A 22,572-nucleotide genomic window follows, 5' to 3' on the forward strand; every position below is an offset into this window, starting at 1 on the left:
AATATAGAAGAAAAAAAATCTTAATTTTCTATTACTAGTAATATTAAAAATGTTAATCAATTAACAGAGAATACAAAAGAAAATGTGATGATGCACATACATACTTAGAGTATACATTTACATGCATGAACAGAAGCGTCAGAAGCTCCTCTGTCCCACACAAAACACTGCTCCTCAAATGCCTCATCAGTAGTCTCACCTTCAAGTCGCCATGTCGTACATTTGCATAATTTATGCCTAGCAACGAGTTTGGCATGTAAGAATTGATTCAGCACAGCTGCTCTGTTGTTGTTGTTAGCTGTGCTGGCTCAGATGTGCGTGCGCTGACCAATCGGAGGAGACTGGGTATTCGGGAGGAGGGGCTTGTAGTTTAATGTATCACCTTAGCTCACGTCATATGCCGCAATGCCAGGACTATGCTTTTGCTCGGTAGCCAGGATAAAGGTTGTCATTATAAGGGTATGCAAATTATGGATATGCTAAACTTGTGTGTTTCATATGTATCATCAACACAATGCATGTAATATTAAGTTCAAATGTAGATGTAAATTAAATGAATGTGAACTCATTAGGAGAAGGAGGGGATGGTGGAGATGTGACACCAAGGTGAGGCGGCTACCAGATGAGGGTAATTCTTTACACTGTCAAGACAATTAGCGTCCATCACCGTGACAGCAAAGCAGGCTATTTTTACTAAGATGTAGGGACATCTTTGTGGCAACAAAACTGGGTAAACCAAAACTTAACCCTGTGTCTAAACCTAACCAAACCTTGATTGTTGTCACAGCATGAAGTTGAAGTTTGAAACATATGTAAAAAGTTAAAATGTAAAGAAAAAATAGGTTTGAAATGTGCTTGGTTCGATGCAAAGTACAATGCCTACGTTCATTCCAGCAATTGTGTTGTTCTGCTCTCATTAGTTTAGAAGCGTATCATCATGCAGTTAAACACACACATTCTCACACTCCCACATGCCAGCACCATGTCTGACACCAAAAACAAATCCCTTGTAGAAACCTTGAAACAAGTAGACTCACAGTCAAATGGAAAACCGCTTCAGCTCCCCAGGAAACAAAAGCCAGAAAAAAAAAAGAAAAAAAAACCCACAAAAAGTGAGTGTAACTCCCCGAAGTCTTGTGGTGATGAGCACTGCCAACTTTTCATGAGAAAACAACAGAGAGAGCCAAACATGTGGAGTCTGAACATGTTGCTGCACGCTTCCAGTGGTTTGTTTCAGGTCAGTGATTCTCTGGGTTGTTGTGCTGGTCACTCAGTACTGTTTGTAATGTCATTGTCCAGTTGTTGTTCTACATCTACTGAACATGATTAATGAGGTTAACATACCACCCTCTCACTCCCCCACCACAAAAAATGAAAAATTATAAAAGCCAGCAAGGACACAAGTGGAATGAAATGGATGTTCTGGATTTGTTTTTCATTTTCTACCATCATTAAGAAGAACATAGAGTACAATGTTTATTGAGATTCATGTTGAGACCAATGTGAGAACGACAAACAAAACAAAGACATGTGAGCCCCCCTGACCTTTAAGGACTCCCCATTGTCTTGTTTAGAACATGTGACCGAGCTGGAGGGACCCCTCCGGTGAATGTCAATCCTGAGCCAAAACACATCGTAGGCTTCTCTGGGTTTGTCCCGATTATTCAGTAAAAAATATTGCAATTTGGCAGGAGTAGAACTGAACTGATTATGGTCCTCATGTGTTTGATGCTGAGTGAAATGAAGTCAACATCATCGTGTTGATTGCATCCTTGGGATTACGCCTGGAGCCGTGCTCCAAAAAGTAAGTCTCAGATTCAGTGAAGGAGCTCGGAGTGCTGTCTGAATTCTAGCTCCTTTTAAAAACGTAACTTTGGATGTCAATGATTTCTCAGTCCAGGGGCTGCCAACAAGAATTTGCGGCCTTTTCAAAAATATAACCTCGTTCAGACTTGGAGACTCTTTGCCTCAGACCTGTGATTGGATTGTTTTTTTTATAACGCTGGTGTTTGAAATGTGAGTGGTTTTCCAAAATACAATCGACACAATTCCTTCCTTTTCTTGAATCCGGTGGATCAACTTTGCATTCAGGATAGTCACCATCGACTTGAATAAAGAAAATTCAGTTGGACTGTGAATTGTTTTAATGGTGTAAAACAATGAACAATTAAAATAGCTATACCAAAGTAAAAAGAAAAAAAGAAGAGAATGTACTAACGCATAACCGTTAAAGGGTTTCCATTTAAATAAGGCACACTGATTGCTCCTTATAACTGAACCATTCTGAGTTTATAAGGCTTGATACATCATTGTGCCAAGGCACTGACGTCAGGTTCAGATCAAAGCACCTTATTTGTGCTCTTGATCACTTGTTGACCTAGAACTGACATTTAAGAAAAAAAAAAAAGAATCACTGCTTCTCAACAGTACTGTGTGTCTGTGTGCGTGTTTGTGATAGATGTGCGTCTATTATCACACTTCTTCTCACAACAGAAATGCGTCAAAGGTTGTGAACAACAACTGTGTTATCACTAGAATCCACATGTGTTTAATCAACTCTGGTAAGGATGCAGAACAAAGCTATAGATCTGCATGTTTCTGTCTGTGTCATACACACCCCCTGATCTACCCGTTGTTCGACTGAGACCTTTTACCCGTTCAGGCTCTGCTGCTCTTAAGGGCCTGCTTTGATTCAAAGTAGTTATTGTGGGCGTCCTTGCCAAATGACCATTCAGAGCCTGGATGCAGATGATAATTCAAAACCCTTTTTTTAAAACCAGTGGCTGCTGGTAGGAGTGCAGGTTTTCTTTATGAAGTCTTAACTTGGTCACAGATATAAAGACCTTTATGTTTTTATAACTTTATTTTTGTTCTGATTTACGCATGTCGCCAAACTTTAAGTGTAGCTTCATCAATTTTACATAGGTCTTTACTAAAGCACTACTACATGTATGTCTCCAATGAAGTTATTACATGCCTGTTGCAATGTGGGTGATATTAAATGGACTTTTCCATTTCTATAACACTGGAGGGCAATAGATTCATACACTGATGGCGGAAGCTGCCATGCAAGGTGCTAACTGCTCATCAGGAGCAATTTGGGGTTCAGTTACGTGCTGGTGCGACGCTCTACCTACTGAGCCACAGCCGCCCCATTGGCTTTGTAGGCGTCAGGATTTAAAAGCAGCCTAGCATTGCAAAATCAGATATTGCTTTTCTTACATCACTTCTTTTTCTCAACCTGGTGTCTACATGACCCACAATGCAGCTCAGCCAATGAGTGACATCCCTGGAGACATAATCTGATAACGTGCAGCTTCCTCTGGAGCCAAAAAAAGGCTTTATACTACTTTCTACATATGCAGTAGTACTCCTCAAGATGTCTAAACACAGTTTAATGTATAGAATTGATTTTGAACATGTTTGCTGGTATTGAACAATATGGGCAATTAACAGTGTGTATCAATGATGAGTATATAAAATGACACATTTAAAACAGCTGTGCCAGATATAATACACTGGTTTGGGTTAGGCTGTTGTTTTCCCGGTACTTTTAACCTTATACTGTGTATCTGTAGCTGCAGTGCTGGGTTGTGCTTAACTAAACTGCATCCAAGTTCTTTAGAAATAATGGTTCTTCTATAGTATCTTGGAATTTCCAATAGTCTTTTGAAAGGCTAATATCTCCTTATTGATGAGAAAAGAAAAAGTAGATTATAAATCGCCAGCTTCACTTCTACCAGCAGTGTGCTAATTATGCCGCAGCGTCCTTGGTTCCCACAGCTGTTTTCCAGAGCTCTGAAGGAAAGAAACAAATTTTGGAAGGGCTTACTCTGCTCAAAGATGGCTCTTGAATTGGAATGGAAAAATGTCAAGTGTACTGCTTTGTAAAGGAGCGGGGAAAAAATTGAAAATCTTCCATTGCTTAGCAGAGAGTTTCTCCCTGCCTGACACAGGCTCAGCCAAAACAATCCCTTGCATAACCTCTGAATTATTTACATATTCCAGCGGGGTGCATAAACATTGCTTTTGTATGCCAGGCTGGGTGAGAATGGACACAAACATTCCCTGACAGCTATCATCTCGCAGTGTTCAGCCTCAGACCATGTGATGCTGGAAGAATCCATAGAGGAAAAGGGGACAGTTTCCGCAAGCAGGGTCAATAAATTGATCATAACCCAGGGACCGATGCTGCTGTCATGTCTGTGGCAAGCCTAGCTCTGCTTAACTTATTGATCATTTAATAGTTTTTGCCAAGGCACTCAATGTTGATGCAGGGATTAATTCCTTACATGTACCTTCACACTGTATGTGCAAAAAAAACTGCAGAGTGCATAATGTCAGAGCATTGCATCTTTCAACCACAAGTGTACAAATATCTATCTGTCTATCTGTCTGTCTGTCTGTCTGTCTGTATATATGTATATATGTATATAGCGAAGATTGGAAACTAACCAAATAAACATCTATTCTGTTATGGATGAATACTTACCATAAAAAGACAGCTTTTCAAGGATGCTGGTCTCTTGTGCACGGGCCTCTATCAATACTAGTTAAATGAATGTCTCACTAGCATACTACTGAAGGCACTGGATTGTTGAACATACCCATATGATTGTTTCCATTCTAAATGAGGTCCTCAGTTTAGAATGCACATCAGAAGAGAAAAACATCCTTGGATTGTTCTCAGCAACTTTGGCTTTTTCCCCCCAGTCCGTTATAGTTTTCAAGGCACTTTTCTTTGTAAATTATCAAGCTATTTAAATACTCTCTGCACAGTCTCCACTGCACAATGGCTGTTGGGTTGCTATTTTAAGCTGAACATCCTCCTCCTCCTCCTCCTCAATACAATAAAAATCAAAGGGCACTCTTTGACATTTGCTGTCATTACAGTTTCTCAACACGTTTCCCAAATTATAATTTAATAATCCAGTTCTGAAAAACCCCCCAAAGTTTTCAAACATAAGTAAGCACTGCATTGCTGTTGTTTACTCTCTATAAATGGAAGCTCGATGCTGAGTGTCACCTCTTGTTTCTCTCTTTCATCTCCCTCTCCACCCACAGAGGGATTGCTCGTGCTTTGGCTCAAGACATACCACTCATTGTGCCTGGGCTGTCGGGGGAGGGGAGACAGCTTTGTGAGTGCAGAGAGGCAAAGTAACATTTACTCATACTGTAAGTCAAAACTTGTAAAAAAAAAAAAAAAAAAACCCAAACGTGTGTGTGTGTGTGTGTTTTTACTTTTTCCGCATGAACACCAGCCGACAGGTATATTTATCTTCTGCGTTTGCACTTCTAGGACATTGTTGTGATTGTTGCTGTCATTGTATTTCACAGGTTTAATTTTCATGATGGGCTCATTACCGTGTTTTTTTTTCAAGCTCGTTAGCTTTCAAATCCCTTATAAAAACTTTGAGCAAGTTGGTAAAAACTTCATAGACCTGCTATAATAAAAACACAAAAAGCTATGTACAAGCAGCTCTAAAGTGAGCTAATTTACACAATATATTGCAGTCATTTATTCTGCACAAACAGGGAAAAATGTAAAGATTATAATATGGCATATAACATTAGGTAAGGTGTTTTACTCTTGGTCTGGACCACTTGCTGGACAATCAGCAGGGACTCAAGGAAGTCAACAGTCCTGGTAAAGGAACAGTCCGGCGCGTCACACCCAATATAATGCTCTTTCCCCTTTTTCCTGTGTTTTAAATCATGTTAAGCACACACATAAGTGGTATCATACTTGTCCGAAAGCCTTCAGTAAGAAAACAAATAATCGTATTGCTTGAAATGTTTACCTTTAATTATTCTACACACCGCTGGTCCATCAGGTTATACTCGCCTTTTTTATGACTTGAATTTGACTCCCTATGAGATCCTGACATTGCATTTGTGTAAATGCGATTCACACAGATGGATAAACATGTTGGCAAAATAGATACTTAAGCAGCCCTTTGCAGCAGTTAATCATTTATAAGGCTCTAGGCCTACTGTCATAAAACATAATGTTTTGTTGTCTATGTGGCCTTTTTATGACACTTTAAATACAACGCAGACGCAAATAATCGCAAACAAATAATCCACATGCATGCTCGCACAACCAGCAATAAACACACAAATACACATTTATGCAATTCCCAAACGCCTTTTATGTGCGGCTTAATGATATGTGAGCCCCCCTGGCTGTCAGTAAATACTTTCTATGCTTCCATTGGAACAGACACCGTGAGTAGCCACAGTAAATGGTTTTATAAGCAGTTCACTGAGGCATGATGTCTCTTTACCTGAAACCCCCTACCATTATCCCTCACATATTACCACTGATACAATTTATTTGCAGGCGATTGGAGCATAGACCAGTGATCCCTCTGATTTATTCCGTCGCTTACGTTAAAAACAGTGCTCTCACTCTTTAAAGAGAGCCGGTCAGCCATGTGTCTATATCCTTTGGACATTCACTTGGACAGCAAACCTCAAAGATCTCCTACAGTAGAAACATCCAAGTTAAAGCTCTTTGTGAGTCAAGTTTTCTCCAGATATTTTTGGTTTTGGCTCAATAGATTTTAATAGGTTTGTCTAGACTGAGGTTACTGCGGAGGGTAAACGAGGGCCAGCGGCTACTGCTCATTGCTGAAAAGCAGACTTCAAATAAGATCAAACATCACTGCTGACACCGATGAAAAAGCAGCTTTAATCACTCATGTCAAAAAGGATATATATCAGGAATATCTCTGTCTTTCTGTTTTCAAACACACTAATAAGCACATTAGTATCAAATAAACGCATTATATTAAAAAGGGCAGCACTCACTGTAGCTCTCATTGCCTCCATTTATACAGAGCGGCGCCAAATATCTCAGTGTACCGCGGCTGTTGATTTGATCAGGCTGCCAGCAATGGAACAGTTGATTGATTAAAAGCTGATCAAATCAAACCAAACAAGCTGCAATTAACTCAATTCACTCAGGATCCCTACAAAACAAGTTACACTTTTAATCAGTAAAGACTCCTTTTAGCTTATACTGCATAATAGCTTTAAGCGTGCATTTTGCTGAGTCTGGTTCTAATATAAACAGCCTCAGATAGGTGACAGGAGGGAAGAATGTAAGAGGGGGGTTTCGGGTTGGGTGGTGGGTGGAGGTCATGTGTTGAGTCTTTGATGATCAGGAAGGCGGAGGAGGAGGAGGAGGATGGGATGACTTCCTCATAACTCACTTTGTTACATTATAAATCCTTCTGTCTCATGCAGGAGAACAGCATATTGATCTGTGCACAAGAAATATGGTCCTTCCAGGCCATTTGCTTTTGTTGATATGTGGCATCGTGCTGTGGAAAATGAGTTGCAGAGACTGAGAGACTTTAAGAGCCACTCTTTAGCATAACAGTGCATTTTTCTGTTTTCACTCTGACCTGTATTGTCCGTTTGTATCAAAGTGTAACAGTTGTGTGTGTCAGCCACAAAGGTTTGGAAGTCCTCAGTAACTGGTCGGGAGCCATTTCTATAAATTGATCTTCAGTCTCAAGCCTCAGCCGGGGAGGCTCAGTCTGAAGAGAAAAAAACTGTTAACTTGCAGTTAAAGGTCTATCCTTGATCTCGGCACTCATACAATGTGACACGAGTCTGAATGTGTCTGAAGACTGCAGGAGGAGGGATACTTTTAAGCAAACTATAATCAAAAAAATGGACTCCTGAAAATCAAAGTAAGCGAAGCTGAATGTACAATTAAAAGGCCCGCAAGATACTTGAGTCTGTTAGAATAACCCCTTGCTAAGTCTTCTTGATTTGAAGAATCTGTGGTGCTAAGTTGCGGGGAGGCTTGCTGGGTGAGACTGTGAATATTTGGAGAATGAGCATTTGTTTTTTGGTGATTATGCTATTTTCAGCTGTTACAGTGATGCCTGTCTGAAATTGAAGTATTTTCAGACACCGGCAGATACTGCACTGAATCCAAGACTTCAGAAGTTGGAAAGTATGCCATTGATGTGGAAGTATATATAGGTCTGCTTGCTCACTAGTCATTAAGTCAGTTCTTTCAGATGTTAGAGCACAATAGAGATGTTTGAACGAAACTCAAAGGCTACATTTCTGGCTAATTAAACACTGGCAATAAGCTATAATAATAGTGTGAAAGATTGTGTCATTCATCCAATTGAACCTGATATATATATATATATATATATATATATATATATATATATATATATATATATATATATATATATATCACTCCATTATGCATTCAGCCCAAGCTGACAAAAACGCTGTAGAGTGGAACATCAGCAGAGCATAGCTCAGCAAACCCAACCGCCACATATTATAATTCTCCAACTGTAGTTTAAATAAGAACTGCAGGTTTCTGGATGTGGGGGCTCAGGCCAGCAACCACCAGATTGCTGCCTTGGACGTATTCGCAGTGGAAACAGATGGGATGGGGTGCACAGTGGCAGATCATCGTTATTATGGTCACACAGTGGGGGCGAGTTATGGAAAATGTTCCTTGTGAGATGTTGTACCACGGTTCATTTAGTCGAGAAAACTCAGAAGAAAATCAGTGGCTGTCGGTGCAAAAAGTACAAAAATGAGACATACTTTGGATGTGCCTGCAACATCTTGACGACTCTTTCCTTTTTTTGTACTATTATTTAGAGATGATTAGAATGCAATTGTAGCAGTTGTGCAATCGTCTGATTTCAATGACATATTGCACAAATGCTCAGAGTAGCTTTATTTTTTAACATCGCAATCATAGCCTCGATCAGTATCTCATTTCCGGTGCATTTGTAACATCAGCACGCGGTGTGTTTGCTGCAGGAAAAAAGTACAATAATAATCAGGATGACAAAGAGCGGGAAGACACGAGCCGATGCCAGTGGTAACGGCCTGGGACTAGCAGAAGAGAGAAATAGAAGAGGCTGCTCGGGGAACACATAACTCAGCCGCGTGTCCCAACGCTGAGAGAGGAAGGGAAAAAGACGACACAATGCAATATTCTCTTTGGAATTAATTCACTGTCTCTTCTCCAAGAGCATCTAATTTAGTGTTGCTTGCCTTTCTTACTGTCTCAATCTGCCCCTCACTGTCTCTGTCTCTCCCGTACTCTCACTAGCTTGCTGTTCCTATCCTGCACAGTGCCCCCCCCCCCTTCCAACACCCATCACATCACCAACCCGGCTAACCACCACCACCACTACCACCACCACCACCGCCGCCCGCCGCCGCTTTCCCTTTATTGTCTCTCGTTCTCCCTTTCTCTGCCTTAGGCCTTTGTTAGACTGTCTTTGTGGAGGGCGCACAGAGGAAAGAGGGAGGCCTTGAACACGACTCGAGCAGCCTGATTGGGAAGGAGAGCGCGAGAACCCGCAGACATGGGAGATGAGAGAGGGGAGCGAGTGGATATGAAAGGTTAACCTCATTAAAATTGCGGTTATTAAAATGCTTAGGGCACAGTGGAAGATAAAGCCCTCGTGCCAATAGCACATTCTCGGTCTTAGTTCATAGATTCTTCACCCATGAAGTTTCAATTTGAGATTATGTCTGCATCCTTAAGGTGCTTCAGCTCACTGTCCGTTCGGATGAAGGTACACATTCTCTGTGCCCTTCAAAGGTGCGGATTATTACCACGGGAGACATGGCGGCCATTCCTCTCCAACTCTGTAACTTTTGCTAGGAATAAAAACACGGCGCCCGCTTTTAGTGGCTGAAATAAAAACAGCAGTAAATGAGTCAAATATGAGAAGGTCACTGTGTTTTCCAGCCCGTTGCTCATCCTAAATGGGTCCCCGTGGCCTAAATGAGGATGGATGTGAGCTGAAGGGGATTCGCTGGTCTGAGCTGCAGTCTCTCAACATGCCAAGGGAAAAACAAGGGCAAAGGAGACGAGAGGAGTTGAGTTGGAAGACTGGACTTGCTGAGGTTTAGACACACCACTGTGGGGGATTCACAGAATACAGTTGTAGGAGCTGTGCTCTGTGTGGAGGCTGACAGCAGAAACTGGGAGGAGGTCAAAGGGTCTGCACTCGTGTACATATTTACCAGCAAGCCTAGGTGCCGGTGACCAATCCTCTCTGATCATCTGTCTGTTGTTTGATTTCTCTTTCTCTTTATCTCTCAGGCAAGGATGAACCTTAAGCCTAATGAGGAGTTTATGATTGTAAATGTGCACAAGCTAATAAGATGAAGAAAAAAAAAACAGGTATTATGTTTATCTGATCATCTGTTTTTGATTTTTAATCCATCTCTAGACAAAAGGTAATACCAGTCAAATAAGACCATTTATTGATGTCTTTATAGGATTAGCACAAGATATTTTCTCAGGGGTTTTATGAGTTCTAGGATTGGCTTTTAAGCAGTTGTTGTTCTCATCATTAAAACAAAAATCCTCCTTTATTCTAGCACATCTAATTTAAAAAGAAAGAAAAAAGAAAAGATCACATTTACCAGGATCTGCTAAGGAGACAGAGTGTGGATGGGAGGTGCTGTGGAGGTAGGACTAGAGGGCGGCGTCTCATTAAGATGATAGCAGACTTTACTGATGGCACTGTGGATGATTTATAGGTCTTGACCAAGTGCAGGTCTCTATCTACATTATACCATAAGACACTTGATATCTTCATGATTCATGATGAGGAGCTCGAAAACACCTCAAGGTCAGACTGATAGCTATGGAATGTTGGATGATGACATCATCTTAAAGTCTGAGCCCTGCCCTGTTCTCTCCTCAGTGGTGGAGTAGTCTCACAGAAAACATGTGGAGATAGAAATTGAGTTCGAAAGTATCAAACTGGATGAATCATGTCCCTGGAAGGAGCAATTTGTAAGAAATGGCCAGGATTTTAGTTCATAACAGTCAGAAAATCAAACATTATCCACAGTGTGAGAAAAAACAACAGTGTTCACATTATGTTAAAGACATCTCTGTACTGTGATGCAGCGAACTGAAGTTAGCATGCTAGCCCGGCCTATCCCGTCTCATAATACCACTTTGTACTGCATGAGGCGCTAGCCTGATATCTCCTGTAGTTCAGCTGGGAGATGTAAAAGTGGCATGTCTGCTACTTAGTCCAAAAAGTAAACAAAATAAACTCACAAAATGTCAAGAAAAGGAAATATTTTCACACCAGTGTTCCTCACTGAAATCCCAATCTCACCACGCACATTCTCAATTCAGGTTTATTGCCTTTTACCGAACAATGATTAATGAACAATGAAATTACCCAAATTTTCTTATTTACCTTTTTGCAAAAAATGTCAAACAAGACAGAAAAAAAAAAAATGGAAAAAGTCCTGAATTCACCAGGTAAGATGTGAAAGAGTTCCGGCTCTACAAGCTGTTTTTGCCCACTGCTGATGCCCCACTCTCTTTCTGTTCCAGTTTTAGTCATCATTGCACCGGCTGTTACTTACCTCTGTTGTAACCCCAGTGTTCAAGGTGGCGTCTGTTGGTCTAAGAGGCTGTGTACAATCCGAGTCTGATGTCCGTGCCGAGATAAATGTTTGGGGTCCCCAGTGAAATCTAGGGAAAGGGGACCCCAACTGCCACTCATATAATATTATACAAGGACACATGTGATTAATGTCTTAAAACCCTGGTACATAAAAAAATAAGAAAGGTTTAAATGTAGTAAATTGTTTTGTTATTATTTACGACAAAATGGGTTAGATTGGCCCCCTGGGAATTTTTGCCTCGGGCCCCAACACCACTGTCTGCGTTCATCTGTTGCTCACATTCTCCCTGATGACCAATTACCGACCTACAGTAAATGTCCTGGGAGGACAACTTCAAATCCAAAACTGCATGTCCTTGTATGAGGAACATATTCATCTAATCAACATCTTAACATTTTATCAGCAAAAGAACAGCTCTGTATTCACTCTGTAATTATAGTCCTAAATTTGAAATCACCAAGGTGCAATTGTCTGATTCATTTAACCCCAAGTTTCATCAAAATCCAATCAGCAGGGACTGAAATATCACACATGGCACATGAGCAATCAGGGTGATGCCACCCTCTTGGAAATAATCTAATTCTGAAATGTCACCACTCGGTGAGATACCTTCAGCACAGCAGTATACATCCTAGTTTCATCAGCGCCTTGTCAGCAGTGTCTGAGTGGATGGACGGATGAAATCCCAAGCTGGTCGTTAGGATCAACCCTCAGTATGATTATCAGAGAGTGTTTCATTTCTCTAAGTAGCTGAAGAGGCATTAATAGGGAACGGCCAGGTGTAGGCTCTTATTGTCAGTCATGGGTACATAGTAAGCATGTTGCAGTATGGACAGGAATAACTAGACACTATCAAGACAAAGGGGTGCTGAATCTTACAATGAGATACATGATGTTGGCCGTCAGTGACGTTTGTGCTGCAGCACACTGTGTCAACATCTCCCAACTGATTTGTACAGACTTGATGAAGCCTTCTGCAAGATCTGCACTTCAAAACTCAACAAGGCTTTCCAGAGAAAAATGCCAAGTTAGACTACTTGAAACAGCTATCCCACTTCCTTCAGCTTGCCATGGGGGGAGTTAGAAAAAAAAAAACGAGGTTGAGGAAAAGTCTGAAGTGGCTGATTACACACAATTTAAAGTCCCCAACCCGTCAGGCGTTTTGGGCAAAGTGCTTTTCCGGGGGGGGGGGAAGATGAGGACGAGGAGGAGGAAAATCTGCCTCCGCCGGCGAGACAGCGCCCCGGTCGGATTGCTGGGACCGACCGTGAAGCCCACATCCTCACGCAGGCAGAGCCACAGGGACTGTCCTTGAAGCTGCGTCAATGCGCACACTCCGAGACAGGATGTTCGGCGATTGGACCTTCAGAACCAAAAGCACTGAGAAATAAAAAGTACGACTGTGGAGTGCGAAAAAGTCAAATGTGTCTTTTCTAAACATTGAATGTGTTAATAACTGGGTGTTATTTTGGTCGCCTGGACCGGAAGTGCTGATCGACCTCACTCCGGTGTCTTGACTGTGGTCGTCTGGGAGCGCTGAGCGCACACGTCGCTCTCACCACTACATCGCACCACTGCGGTAGGAGCTGTGAAGGCAGCAGCGGAGGGGGACGAAGCAGGCACACTTCACTCACCAACACAAGCATCCAGGTGGAGAGAGCGCGTCTCTGTGCCGACTTCATCACCGAGGAGGACTTTAACCTGTCCGGACATACAGCCCCAAACAGCCGCCAGGGCTAATCCTTCAGCCCGGCGAGAGCGCAGGAGGGGAGAACTTTTGGCTCTTTGGCTCCGTGATTTTTTTTTTTTTTTTTTTTAATTATTATCATTTTTTTGATTTTTTTTTTTTTACCAACACCCTTAACCTTGGAAGTCAGAGCTGTTTATTGTGAGAGAGGATGGGACCGCTACTCCTTTCCATCGCCCTGTGTGTGAGCGTCGCTGTCCCGCAGCATGTGAAAGGTGAGTGGGAAAAGTGACTGACTGTCATTACTGCTATATTTTTTAAATTTATTTATTTATTTTACAAGACTAGCCCTTTAGCGTGGGAGTACCACAGAATGGTCAGTGCGCTGGGAGCTCCTTTTACATGATCAGAGCGAACGAGTGAATTTGATGGTTAAGAAGAGGGGAAGCCCTCATGGACAGCAGAGCAAAAATGTAATGTGCGTACATGGAGAGGCTGTGTTGTTTGCGGGAACAGGAGCAGCCCTGTCCGCACGGTTTTGGAGACGAGACAACTGCCGATCGAATCTGCGCACGACCTGGTTTCTTAATCGGTTTACATGCGGTGTACAGGATACTTTCTTGATTCGATGAGGCGAGCGACTCAATTTCTGCTCCTCCCGTGCGTAATTTCTCCGTGATAAGGGGCCAAATCGGTCCGTCCGTCATGCGCGCACAGTGAAGGTACGGATGTGCACTGCTCCAGTCCTTTTTGCGCGCCCTCACACTGATGGTCTTCAGCTGTCCGACTCCGCTCCTGTGGGATGCTTCCACTGGATACAAAGCAACTCGTGCGTCCAGACTCCATTGAGACCGAAAAAAAATGACGCCACTTTTCCTTCTTCGATAAACTGAATTAAGAAAACAAAAAGGTTATATGGAAAAGATTCCACGCAGACAGACCCAGATGCCATCGCGTAGAGGAGATAAGCTTGAGAGAGTTCTCTGTGTTTGTTTCATCGCGATACCATTATTGACCAGAATGTCCAATATAGAGTCTTTAAAGAAACTGTCACATGTAAAGATGGAATTGTTACAAGCTTTTAGTTTCACCTGCCCCCCTGAATCAGCTTTTTAAATGATTGCACACCTCCTCCTCCTCTTTCTTTGCCCTTCCAGTTTTCCGGTGATTGTAATATGTATATTCCCCACAAGCAGTGCAAAGCAGTACCTGTGGGGTTTGTGTAAAGAAAGCAGTGTAGCCTATGGAAGTGGGTCATGCCACCCTCCCTGTCTCTATTCATTTAGCAACACACTTGCCTCGGGAGTCACACATGTCAGACGACCTCTGCCTCGACACCGGGAGAGTGCCTTAAGCAGAGCTCCTAAGGCTACCTAAGCCTGGCGGTGTCAACTCAAGAGTCTGCCGTTCCAAGAAGTAATACTCCCTGGTAGGCTGGCATAATGAATGCAGAGGAGAGAGCGGGGAGCCGACTTGTTTCAAGGCTCAGCTAGATAAAAATAAACCCTGAACCTGTCCCCTCAATTAATCATATACCAGTTAAATTTGTGGTATTGTAAAGGGACTTTTTTGTCCATCTGTTTCCAAACAGGAGTACGGCTGTAACCTCGTCCACAGCCAGGAGCTGGTTTTAGGAGCAGATGGAGGGTGTTGATAATATCTGATCGCTGTGTGAGCATCCTTAGAGCCACAATGGTCACCATGGTCCCTATTTTAGCAATGAAACTGCTTTGGGGTGTCCTTATTTTTTTTCCCCCCCTCCCAGACCTCCCAGAGTCAGCCTGAAAAGATCCATCCACATTCAAACTCCCTGCCATAAAAGAGGAGAGCAACAAAGAATGCATTGTGAAGAGTAGAAGTTGTGTTGTAATTGTACAAAAGCAACAGTGTATTTACTTTTTTGTGGTTTCACAAAGGTAGCAGGTGTCTTCAGAGACGGCTGCTAACAAACACTCTATTGAGGATGTCACAGGGTGCCTCTGTCCACTGAAACAAATTGATGGGGTAGAAACATTCGCCTTCAGGTAAAACAGACCGCATTGTTCCAAGTCAGTGTGCAATACATCACTTCCTCTGGTTGGTTACTGGTGCTGACTCGCACACATTGTTTGGTGATTGTGCCTGTCCGCCTGGACAAAGCACATGACTGCAGCAGTGGGCCCTCTGTATTGAAATGTAAGATGCTTTTGTGCTTGTTTAGAGAGTCAGTTTTAATGAATTTGATGCATCTTAATTTCAGACTCAGTCTTGTTGTAATGGCTGCACAATTAGAGCCTTTTAGGCAAATGGACAGCCATCTGGAGAGGCGATGGGATAGACAGCTATTGGTGAATCATGATTAGTGTTAATACTGTTGGTCACCGTTCATTTCGCTCAGAGATTCCACTCACTCAGCACAGATTAAGAAGCTTGTCATTTTTAGAGTGATTGTGGATTTAGGTTGGCTCCGTGAGCTGCTAATCATGCTCGCAGACTGTTGATTTGTTGCTTAAAAACTTGAGGGAAATACTTTCCTGCGAGCAGCATCTGGTGCATTTGGATAAACAATCGACCTGGCTGGAATTGATAGGGATGGAAATGCTGTCCGGATGTAACTTAATACTGCCTGGCATATCACGGGGGCCGTGTAAGCCTAAGTCACAGCGCAGACTAATTCACTTACGTTTTCCATGGGCGCATTATTTTACTACGGTATGTGCACTGTGGGCTATAACAGTCATGAGTTATTTGATGTATTGAACGATGCAGAAATATGACCCCAGATTTTTAAACAAATTACTGCAGCACACAGCAGCGTAGAGTACACTGCTGCAGTGATTAATTGATTAGTCAAACAACAGAAGAGGAAACAGCGGTTTATTTTTTTAAAGCATCGTACTTTTTGGATGTGATGTTTTGGTGCTCTTCTTTGAATCTGGCTGTAAAGTGAATATTTTTTTTTTCATAATTTGCATTCCTACCCTTAAAGACACTCAAGATCACAACGCAGAACTACAGCTTGTGCAGGTTCCTCTGGAGCCACAACAGTCTTTATACAACTTTTTTTTTTCAAATAAGCATCAAGATCTAGAAACAAACTGCAAAGTGAAAAATAGGTGGAGTTACTCTTGAATGAAATTTGGGATGCACAAATATCAAGTTGTTGAAGTACTGATCTGATAATAGACAACTATATTACTCAATACATTAAATATGAAGCTTAATTGGTTTAATTGACTTGCAAAGCATATGCATTAAAAAAAAGAGAAGAAGAAGGAGAAACACAAACAAGCACAGCAAGCTATTGTTGCGCGCATCACGTCAAGCTGCTGCACCTGGGAAGAGTCGTGCAATGTGGACAAGTGAGTCGAGCATGTTGTCGCCGTGATGGACATTTTCTTTTTTTTTTCTGGCAGTTTCAGAGAAAGACTGATTTAAACTGCAGTACGCAAGAGAGAATCGAAAAAATTCAATGAGTTTTAACATAACAAGTCCTACTCAAGCTACGGAATGTTAAATTATCTATCTTGGCTCACAACACCTCAGCCGTCCTCGCCTCTGGTTCGCAAAAAACTACAGGTTAGGAACTTCTTTTTAAAGCAACACTGTGTAGAAATTGGCACTGAAATTTCACAGTGCAGAAACAAGTGATTGGGGCAGAGTGGCTGTCACAGAGACGAGATTCACCCTGTTACAAGACTTTTTTATTTAAATAAAATACCATTAAAAAAAAAGGGTTATCTTATGGTTGATGGCCATGAAAGGAAGGTAATAATCAGTTAATGGTCTCAGCTGAAAAAAAACCCCATACCTTGCGTGAAATAGATATTAACGAAGGACGTTGAATGCATGCAGATGATGGTGATCATTACGTTCACCGGCCACCGAAGGTCACGCTTGATGTACAGGTGACTTTTAACAGCGATGACTCTCAGCCTACCTCTATAATACCCTTCACTCTGGTTTTAAATGCCACGGTCCTCAATCAGTCGAGAGAGGTCACACCTCTGTCAGATCGCCGGCCGCGATAACCGAAGCAACCAAAGCAAACTCGCTGGACGACAACCCGCACGTAAGGAAGAGCAACACGGGAACTGATCTTTCCCACAAAGGCTTCTGCCGCTGCTATGGTGACACTGGCCGCTGTCTTTATTTTACTCATATTCGCCGAACCTCGATCGGGCTATTCATTGTCAGTGTAAATGTTCCTTAATCCCATTAATAACTGAAGGAGAGTTCATTCGTCTCCTATGCTGACAAGTTAATGGATACTGTGCCATTTGTCTTTGCTGTAGTCTGGCCTCTGTTGTCCTGCCTACATTTCATGCTTGACTTATCGGGAGGGCGCTGGAGGGACGCTTATAGAGGTTGCAAGGACACACACGAGCAAGTGCTTTACAAAAGAGTATGGCCCTGAGATGAGGACGGGCGGGGAAGTGGTAAAATAAGTTGTTTGAGTAAAGATGCGCATTCAGAAACAGCAACAAAATGACTGTCACCGTTGTTTGTTTTGTCTTTGTATCTGATTTTCTCCCCTGTAATTGAGTGATCACCTGACTGGGCATAGGTGTCGATGTAAACAATACCCGTGTCGGTGACATACTGTGCTTTTAGCCCACCTCTAGACTTTCATGGTGATTTCAGGCTGGTCAACTCTGCATTTGTACATCGGAGAGTGAAAAGAAGCAGTGTTTGAGCCAATCGAATGGACAAAAGACAATCACAAAGACTGATCAGCAGTAAGAATGGTGTCTTTTCAACCAAGACTGCTCGTTTTTTCTCTAATCCTTTAATCAATGTCTGATGTCGCTATTCACAAAACTCTGGAAACACTGATTCGGAATTTTCCCAGACATGTTAAAGGTCTAACATTTACCAAAAGCAGCATGTAGCATCATGACAGCTGGCTTAAGCAGCGATCTTCTTAGCATTCCATTAATGCCAGTGTCAAAATTCAGACCGCGACTGTGCCAGGAAGGGAAAAAAAAAAATTAGCACAGTGCAAGAGTAAAGGGATTATATGAATGTTTCGTCTGTAGTGTCATTTCATATCGAGCATACTTGAGCTAAGAACACGCAGCAGCCCACCCTGTCATAGTTCAAGCATCCGTACGACCACATGCTGGTTATAAGTAATCCCACTTGGTCACGATTAATGACTCGACTTTGGGAGCAGGCCCAAAGCGCGTGTGGCAAAACTCTAGCAGATAATGTAGTTACATGAGATCTTATTTGAAATGCATGCGTTTTAACAGCTGTAACACGGGCTTACCGAGGCACTCTACTGACTCGGGTGTAATAGGAAGAAGTACCATCTAAACAGATATCCAAAGCCATCCAGAAAGATGACATTTAGCCTTGAATTGTTGTATAGACAAGTACTTTTTAACATGCTGTATCCAGAAGGGTGCATTTACATACTATTAATCGTTGCTGCTCACTAACTTGCTGTCAGTGGATGGTGATACGTGGCAGGACAGGAATGACTCAGACTCATGACTAACTCCTGTGATGAGTACAGCATCCTTTGCCTCTTAAGATTACAGTACAAACACTTCAACCCCCCATAAAGTGTTTACACTGTACACACAAACACAGTCCTCAGCAATAGATAGATGCATTAAACATTTATAAAGGAACTTATATTGGCCATAATGCATTCTAGTGTGTTATCAACTAGTGCTGCACAATAAATCAGAATGTAATGGAATTCCCAGTATGGCAAAATGTATTTTTTTCCAAATAACAAGAGGCTGCAATTGCTCTGATAAAGGTAAAATGTGTGACAAAACAACCTTATAATGAAGCACTGTAGTGCCGCAGAGATGCCCTGGCCTGCAAACCTTGTTGTTGTTGTTTGGTACAGACCCCAACAAATGTCACATCATTATGATTTTAATTAGAGCCAGACATATGTATTAGTTGGTCTATGTGATCGGCCAATATTGGTCGCTTGCACATATATTGTTATTGCTGTACATGTTGGCTGATATGAAATCTTTGTTTAATAAGATTATAATGCAGAAACAAATCCTCTGTGAAACTTATGGTCATTCATTTCTCAGTTCTGGTGCACTGGTGTCATTTTAGATAAGAAGGTTTATTGTTAAACGCTAAAATATCCTACTCCTGTTAAATATCTTTGTCGCTAAAGTGCTTGATAACCACATTTGAGGGATCGTCTTTACTTCCTGATATCGACCCCGAAAATCAAGTATCATGTGTTTTTTTTTTCAGTGCAAATTAAATTGTGATGCCAAAAAGATCACTCTAAGTAATCACAATATCTGTCAAAATAATCACACTATGATTTTTTTGTTTTTTTTTCATCATATTGTGCAGCCTTATTATCAGCTCCTATGAAATGTATGAAAAGTTTACGTAGTGCTCGTAAAAGTTCAAATAAAAAGAGGACCCACAAGCTCAAAGACTTGGACACCGCAAAACAAGATGATGTATTCACTGCTTCATGTTTAGCCGACAGACTGTGTAAATGCAGATCTGAGACATCTTGAAGGTGCATAATTTGTTGATGCGAGGGTTTGTGTATGGACGAACTGACTTTAAAGTGGTGCTGCCATGAAGGGAAAACGCTTTGTACTTCCGAGCAGCAGTCGTAATTCATCTTGATTGCAGAAAGCTAATCAAATCCACAGTTACTTTATGGCTGGTACTATACATGGAGGGGAGGATGAAGAAAATTATTTTTCATTCACTCACACACATTTGTTTCTGATTGCATCTGGGTGATATGGAATTATTTTCAAATTCCTATGAAAAGATTACTTACAATTACATTAATTAATCACAGCGTGCATCACGGCTTGATATAGAGGCCAGGGTAAATATTCATTAGACTTAATGAGTTCACATACAAACACAAATGAGGATGGCATTTATCCTGAAGTAGATAATGTAATTTTAACGGAAACGTTGGCCTTGAATTGTTGTATAGACAAGTGCTTTTTAAATTCTGTATCTATAAAGGTGCATTTACACAGTCTTACTGTCAGTGGATGATGAAACGTGGCAGAACAGTATTGACTCAGATTAATGACTAAGTCCTGTGATGATATTGTTGGATAGACAAGTACTACAAACACAAACAAGGGTTTACGTTCAATTAAAGTGTCAGCACTGCAAAACCTTCAGAATGCGTAGGCTTCAGGAATGGCGTTGGAGGTGGTTACACTGCATTGTGCTAATTGCATTAGAGAACATTAGTTCAGAGTTTAGCACCATCCAAGCAAGAGCCTGGCATCATCAAACTTGGTGGACATGTTTGTTAAATGAACACTTTAAAAAGTGATCTATCTATACATATATACATCTAAACATCTATGCATCTATGCATCTATACATCCATTTATACATCCATCCATCCAGTAGCCTAAGTGTTAACTAAATAGCTGTTCACAGCAAACAAAAACCACCTAAATTTAAAGCCTGCAGTCTGCACCATTACTAAGGCCATGTAATTACTGTATACAATAATCTATTTTGTTTTAAAAAAAAATGTTTTGTTCTTTTGAGCACCTGCCTCCTAAATTGAGTCTGTTACGATATCTCCCGGTGGCTAGTGCATGTTTGTGTGTGAGTGTGTGTGTGTGTTTGTGTGGGAAGGGAGATGTGAGGCAGGAATGCGAGGCTCGCTGACAAGCATCAGGGTGGATTTTCATTGCATTCCTCACGCGAGCCAAGCACAATTTCCTGTATTGTTGTGCGACTGGATGAGCGCTCCGGACCCACCCTTTTTTGTCAGGGAGGTGTCAGAGCAGCATCAGCCATTCATTAGCAGTGCTGACCATGAGTGACAGGTTCCACCTTTCCCCTGCTAGATCAATAAGCAGAATACATTATTATTGGATCGAGTGCGGAACTGCGGCACCCTGTGAATCTGAGCTGTCATGAGCAGATTTCATCCTCTTTATCCGCTTTATTATGAGACCAAAGCTTTGAGACAGTGTGATCACAATTGAAATGTAAGAGAATTTAAAGCTTGTACATGGATGCAGTGACTCATAAACCTTTGAATGTTTGAACGTTCTATCTTCACACAAAAAGCCAGCTCCTCTCTCTGCTGAAGATTTAAATGCCTTTTACGAGAAGTGTGCACTTGTCTCATATCCTGTTTATGAAGGGACAGGATTTTGTGGGCAATTTTTCAAATAAACCCGAAGCTTGCAACATTTCTGCCTGTTTTGATTGGCTAAGCATACTTGAGTGGCAGCAGACTGAAGTTAAGCCATCTTTAGTCGAACTGAGATGGTGGAGTTAAAGCAATGAGCTCTGCTTTGGTTTGTTGAAAGTCTCTCCACTGGCCTCAGGAATGCCACAGCATTTCCAAGAAGCTCAGTCTACTTATTCGAGATCAGATGGCTGCAGGTGGCTTAAGTTCTTACTTCCAACAAGCCCCGAGGAGATGTGGGCTACTCATTCCTTCTCTAGAGGCATCTTTAAATCATGTAACAGATGACACACCAGGGTTAGGTAACTTAATAATTTTTTTTTTTTTTTTTTTGGACTGTTCTCTTTCATCCGTCAGTCTGATTACATCTTTATTTTTCCTCTCTGACTCTAGTAGATGCAGGCCAGATGCAGGTCTGAGGACTTATTTGTGCATTCCATCTCCTTCCCAGACTGATCAGCTCTGTACTTCACAGCATTTATCTTATATTTGAAGACGTCAGTACCTGCACAGTACTGGCGATGCTGCGTTTCTATCTGTGTGTGTGCGTGCAGCTGTGTGGGTCTGTGTGCTCGAAGCTCCCAGAGATAACCCAGAAATGTCATCACACACAAGTCTAGGCAGCAATTCCGGCTCCTCCGCACAGTGTGGTTGTGCATCCATACTTCATTCGCCTCGCCAAAACACGAAAAACAACATCACTTTATGTATCGTGTCAGCTGGCCTGCTTCTATGCTAAATTGCGCTGAATGCCAACAAGGGGGTGTTCGGTGAGTGATTGAGAGCAGGATGGAGGGTGTCTGTAAAAAGAAATTGTAAATTATGCTACTCGTGTATTCTCAAATTTTAATTGAAAGCCTCTTTTATCAACTCAAACACGGAAAAACTGCCCTGGACTGGTGCCACACTCATTTCGGTCGGCTCTTTTGAGGTAATGGCGTAAAGTACATGATATCCATTGAGAAGTGAAGTGCGATTTTTTTTTAAGTGTAATATCTCCAGTCCAGATGTTTTAGATTACCCTTGGGGTGTGTTATACCAGACACAGGAGAAAGAAGGAGGGAGGGAGATAGAGAGAGCTGGGAGCCAGGCTGAAAATCCCCTTTAATGTGAAGTTCAATGATCGGCAACGACTCACCTTCAAACTTCAAAGTAAAGCCCGTGAGAAAACCAAAAAAAGATCATCTTTCCCACCGTGTAAGCGCTGGCCATTGTCACTTATAAAATGGGCGAGGGTAGCAGCAGGTTGCACAATTTTGGTAAATGGTTG

At 41.8% G+C, this 22,572-nt stretch overlaps 1 protein-coding gene across 3 annotated transcripts in view; it reads left to right on the forward strand.

Moving 5' to 3' along the window:
- The first annotated feature begins 12,723 nt into the window (after nt 1-12,723).
- Nucleotides 12,724-22,572, forward strand: part of LOC115581986 (EGF-like repeat and discoidin I-like domain-containing protein 3) — a 126,489-nt gene continuing 116,640 nt past the window's right edge. For 2 of the 3 annotated variants that reach the window (XM_030417614.1, XM_030417615.1), the window contains exon 1: nt 12,724-13,410. In XM_030417614.1, the coding sequence (XP_030273474.1) occupies nt 13,347-13,410 (64 nt within the window). In that variant the 5' untranslated portion in view covers nt 12,724-13,346. The remainder of the gene's footprint in view (nt 13,411-22,572) is intronic. The other variant, XM_030417613.1, reaches the window with a different exon arrangement.

The sequence above is a fragment of the Sparus aurata genome, chromosome 5 (genome assembly GCF_900880675.1).
Source record: "Sparus aurata chromosome 5, fSpaAur1.1, whole genome shotgun sequence".
Taxonomy (NCBI): domain Eukaryota; kingdom Metazoa; phylum Chordata; class Actinopteri; order Spariformes; family Sparidae; genus Sparus; species Sparus aurata.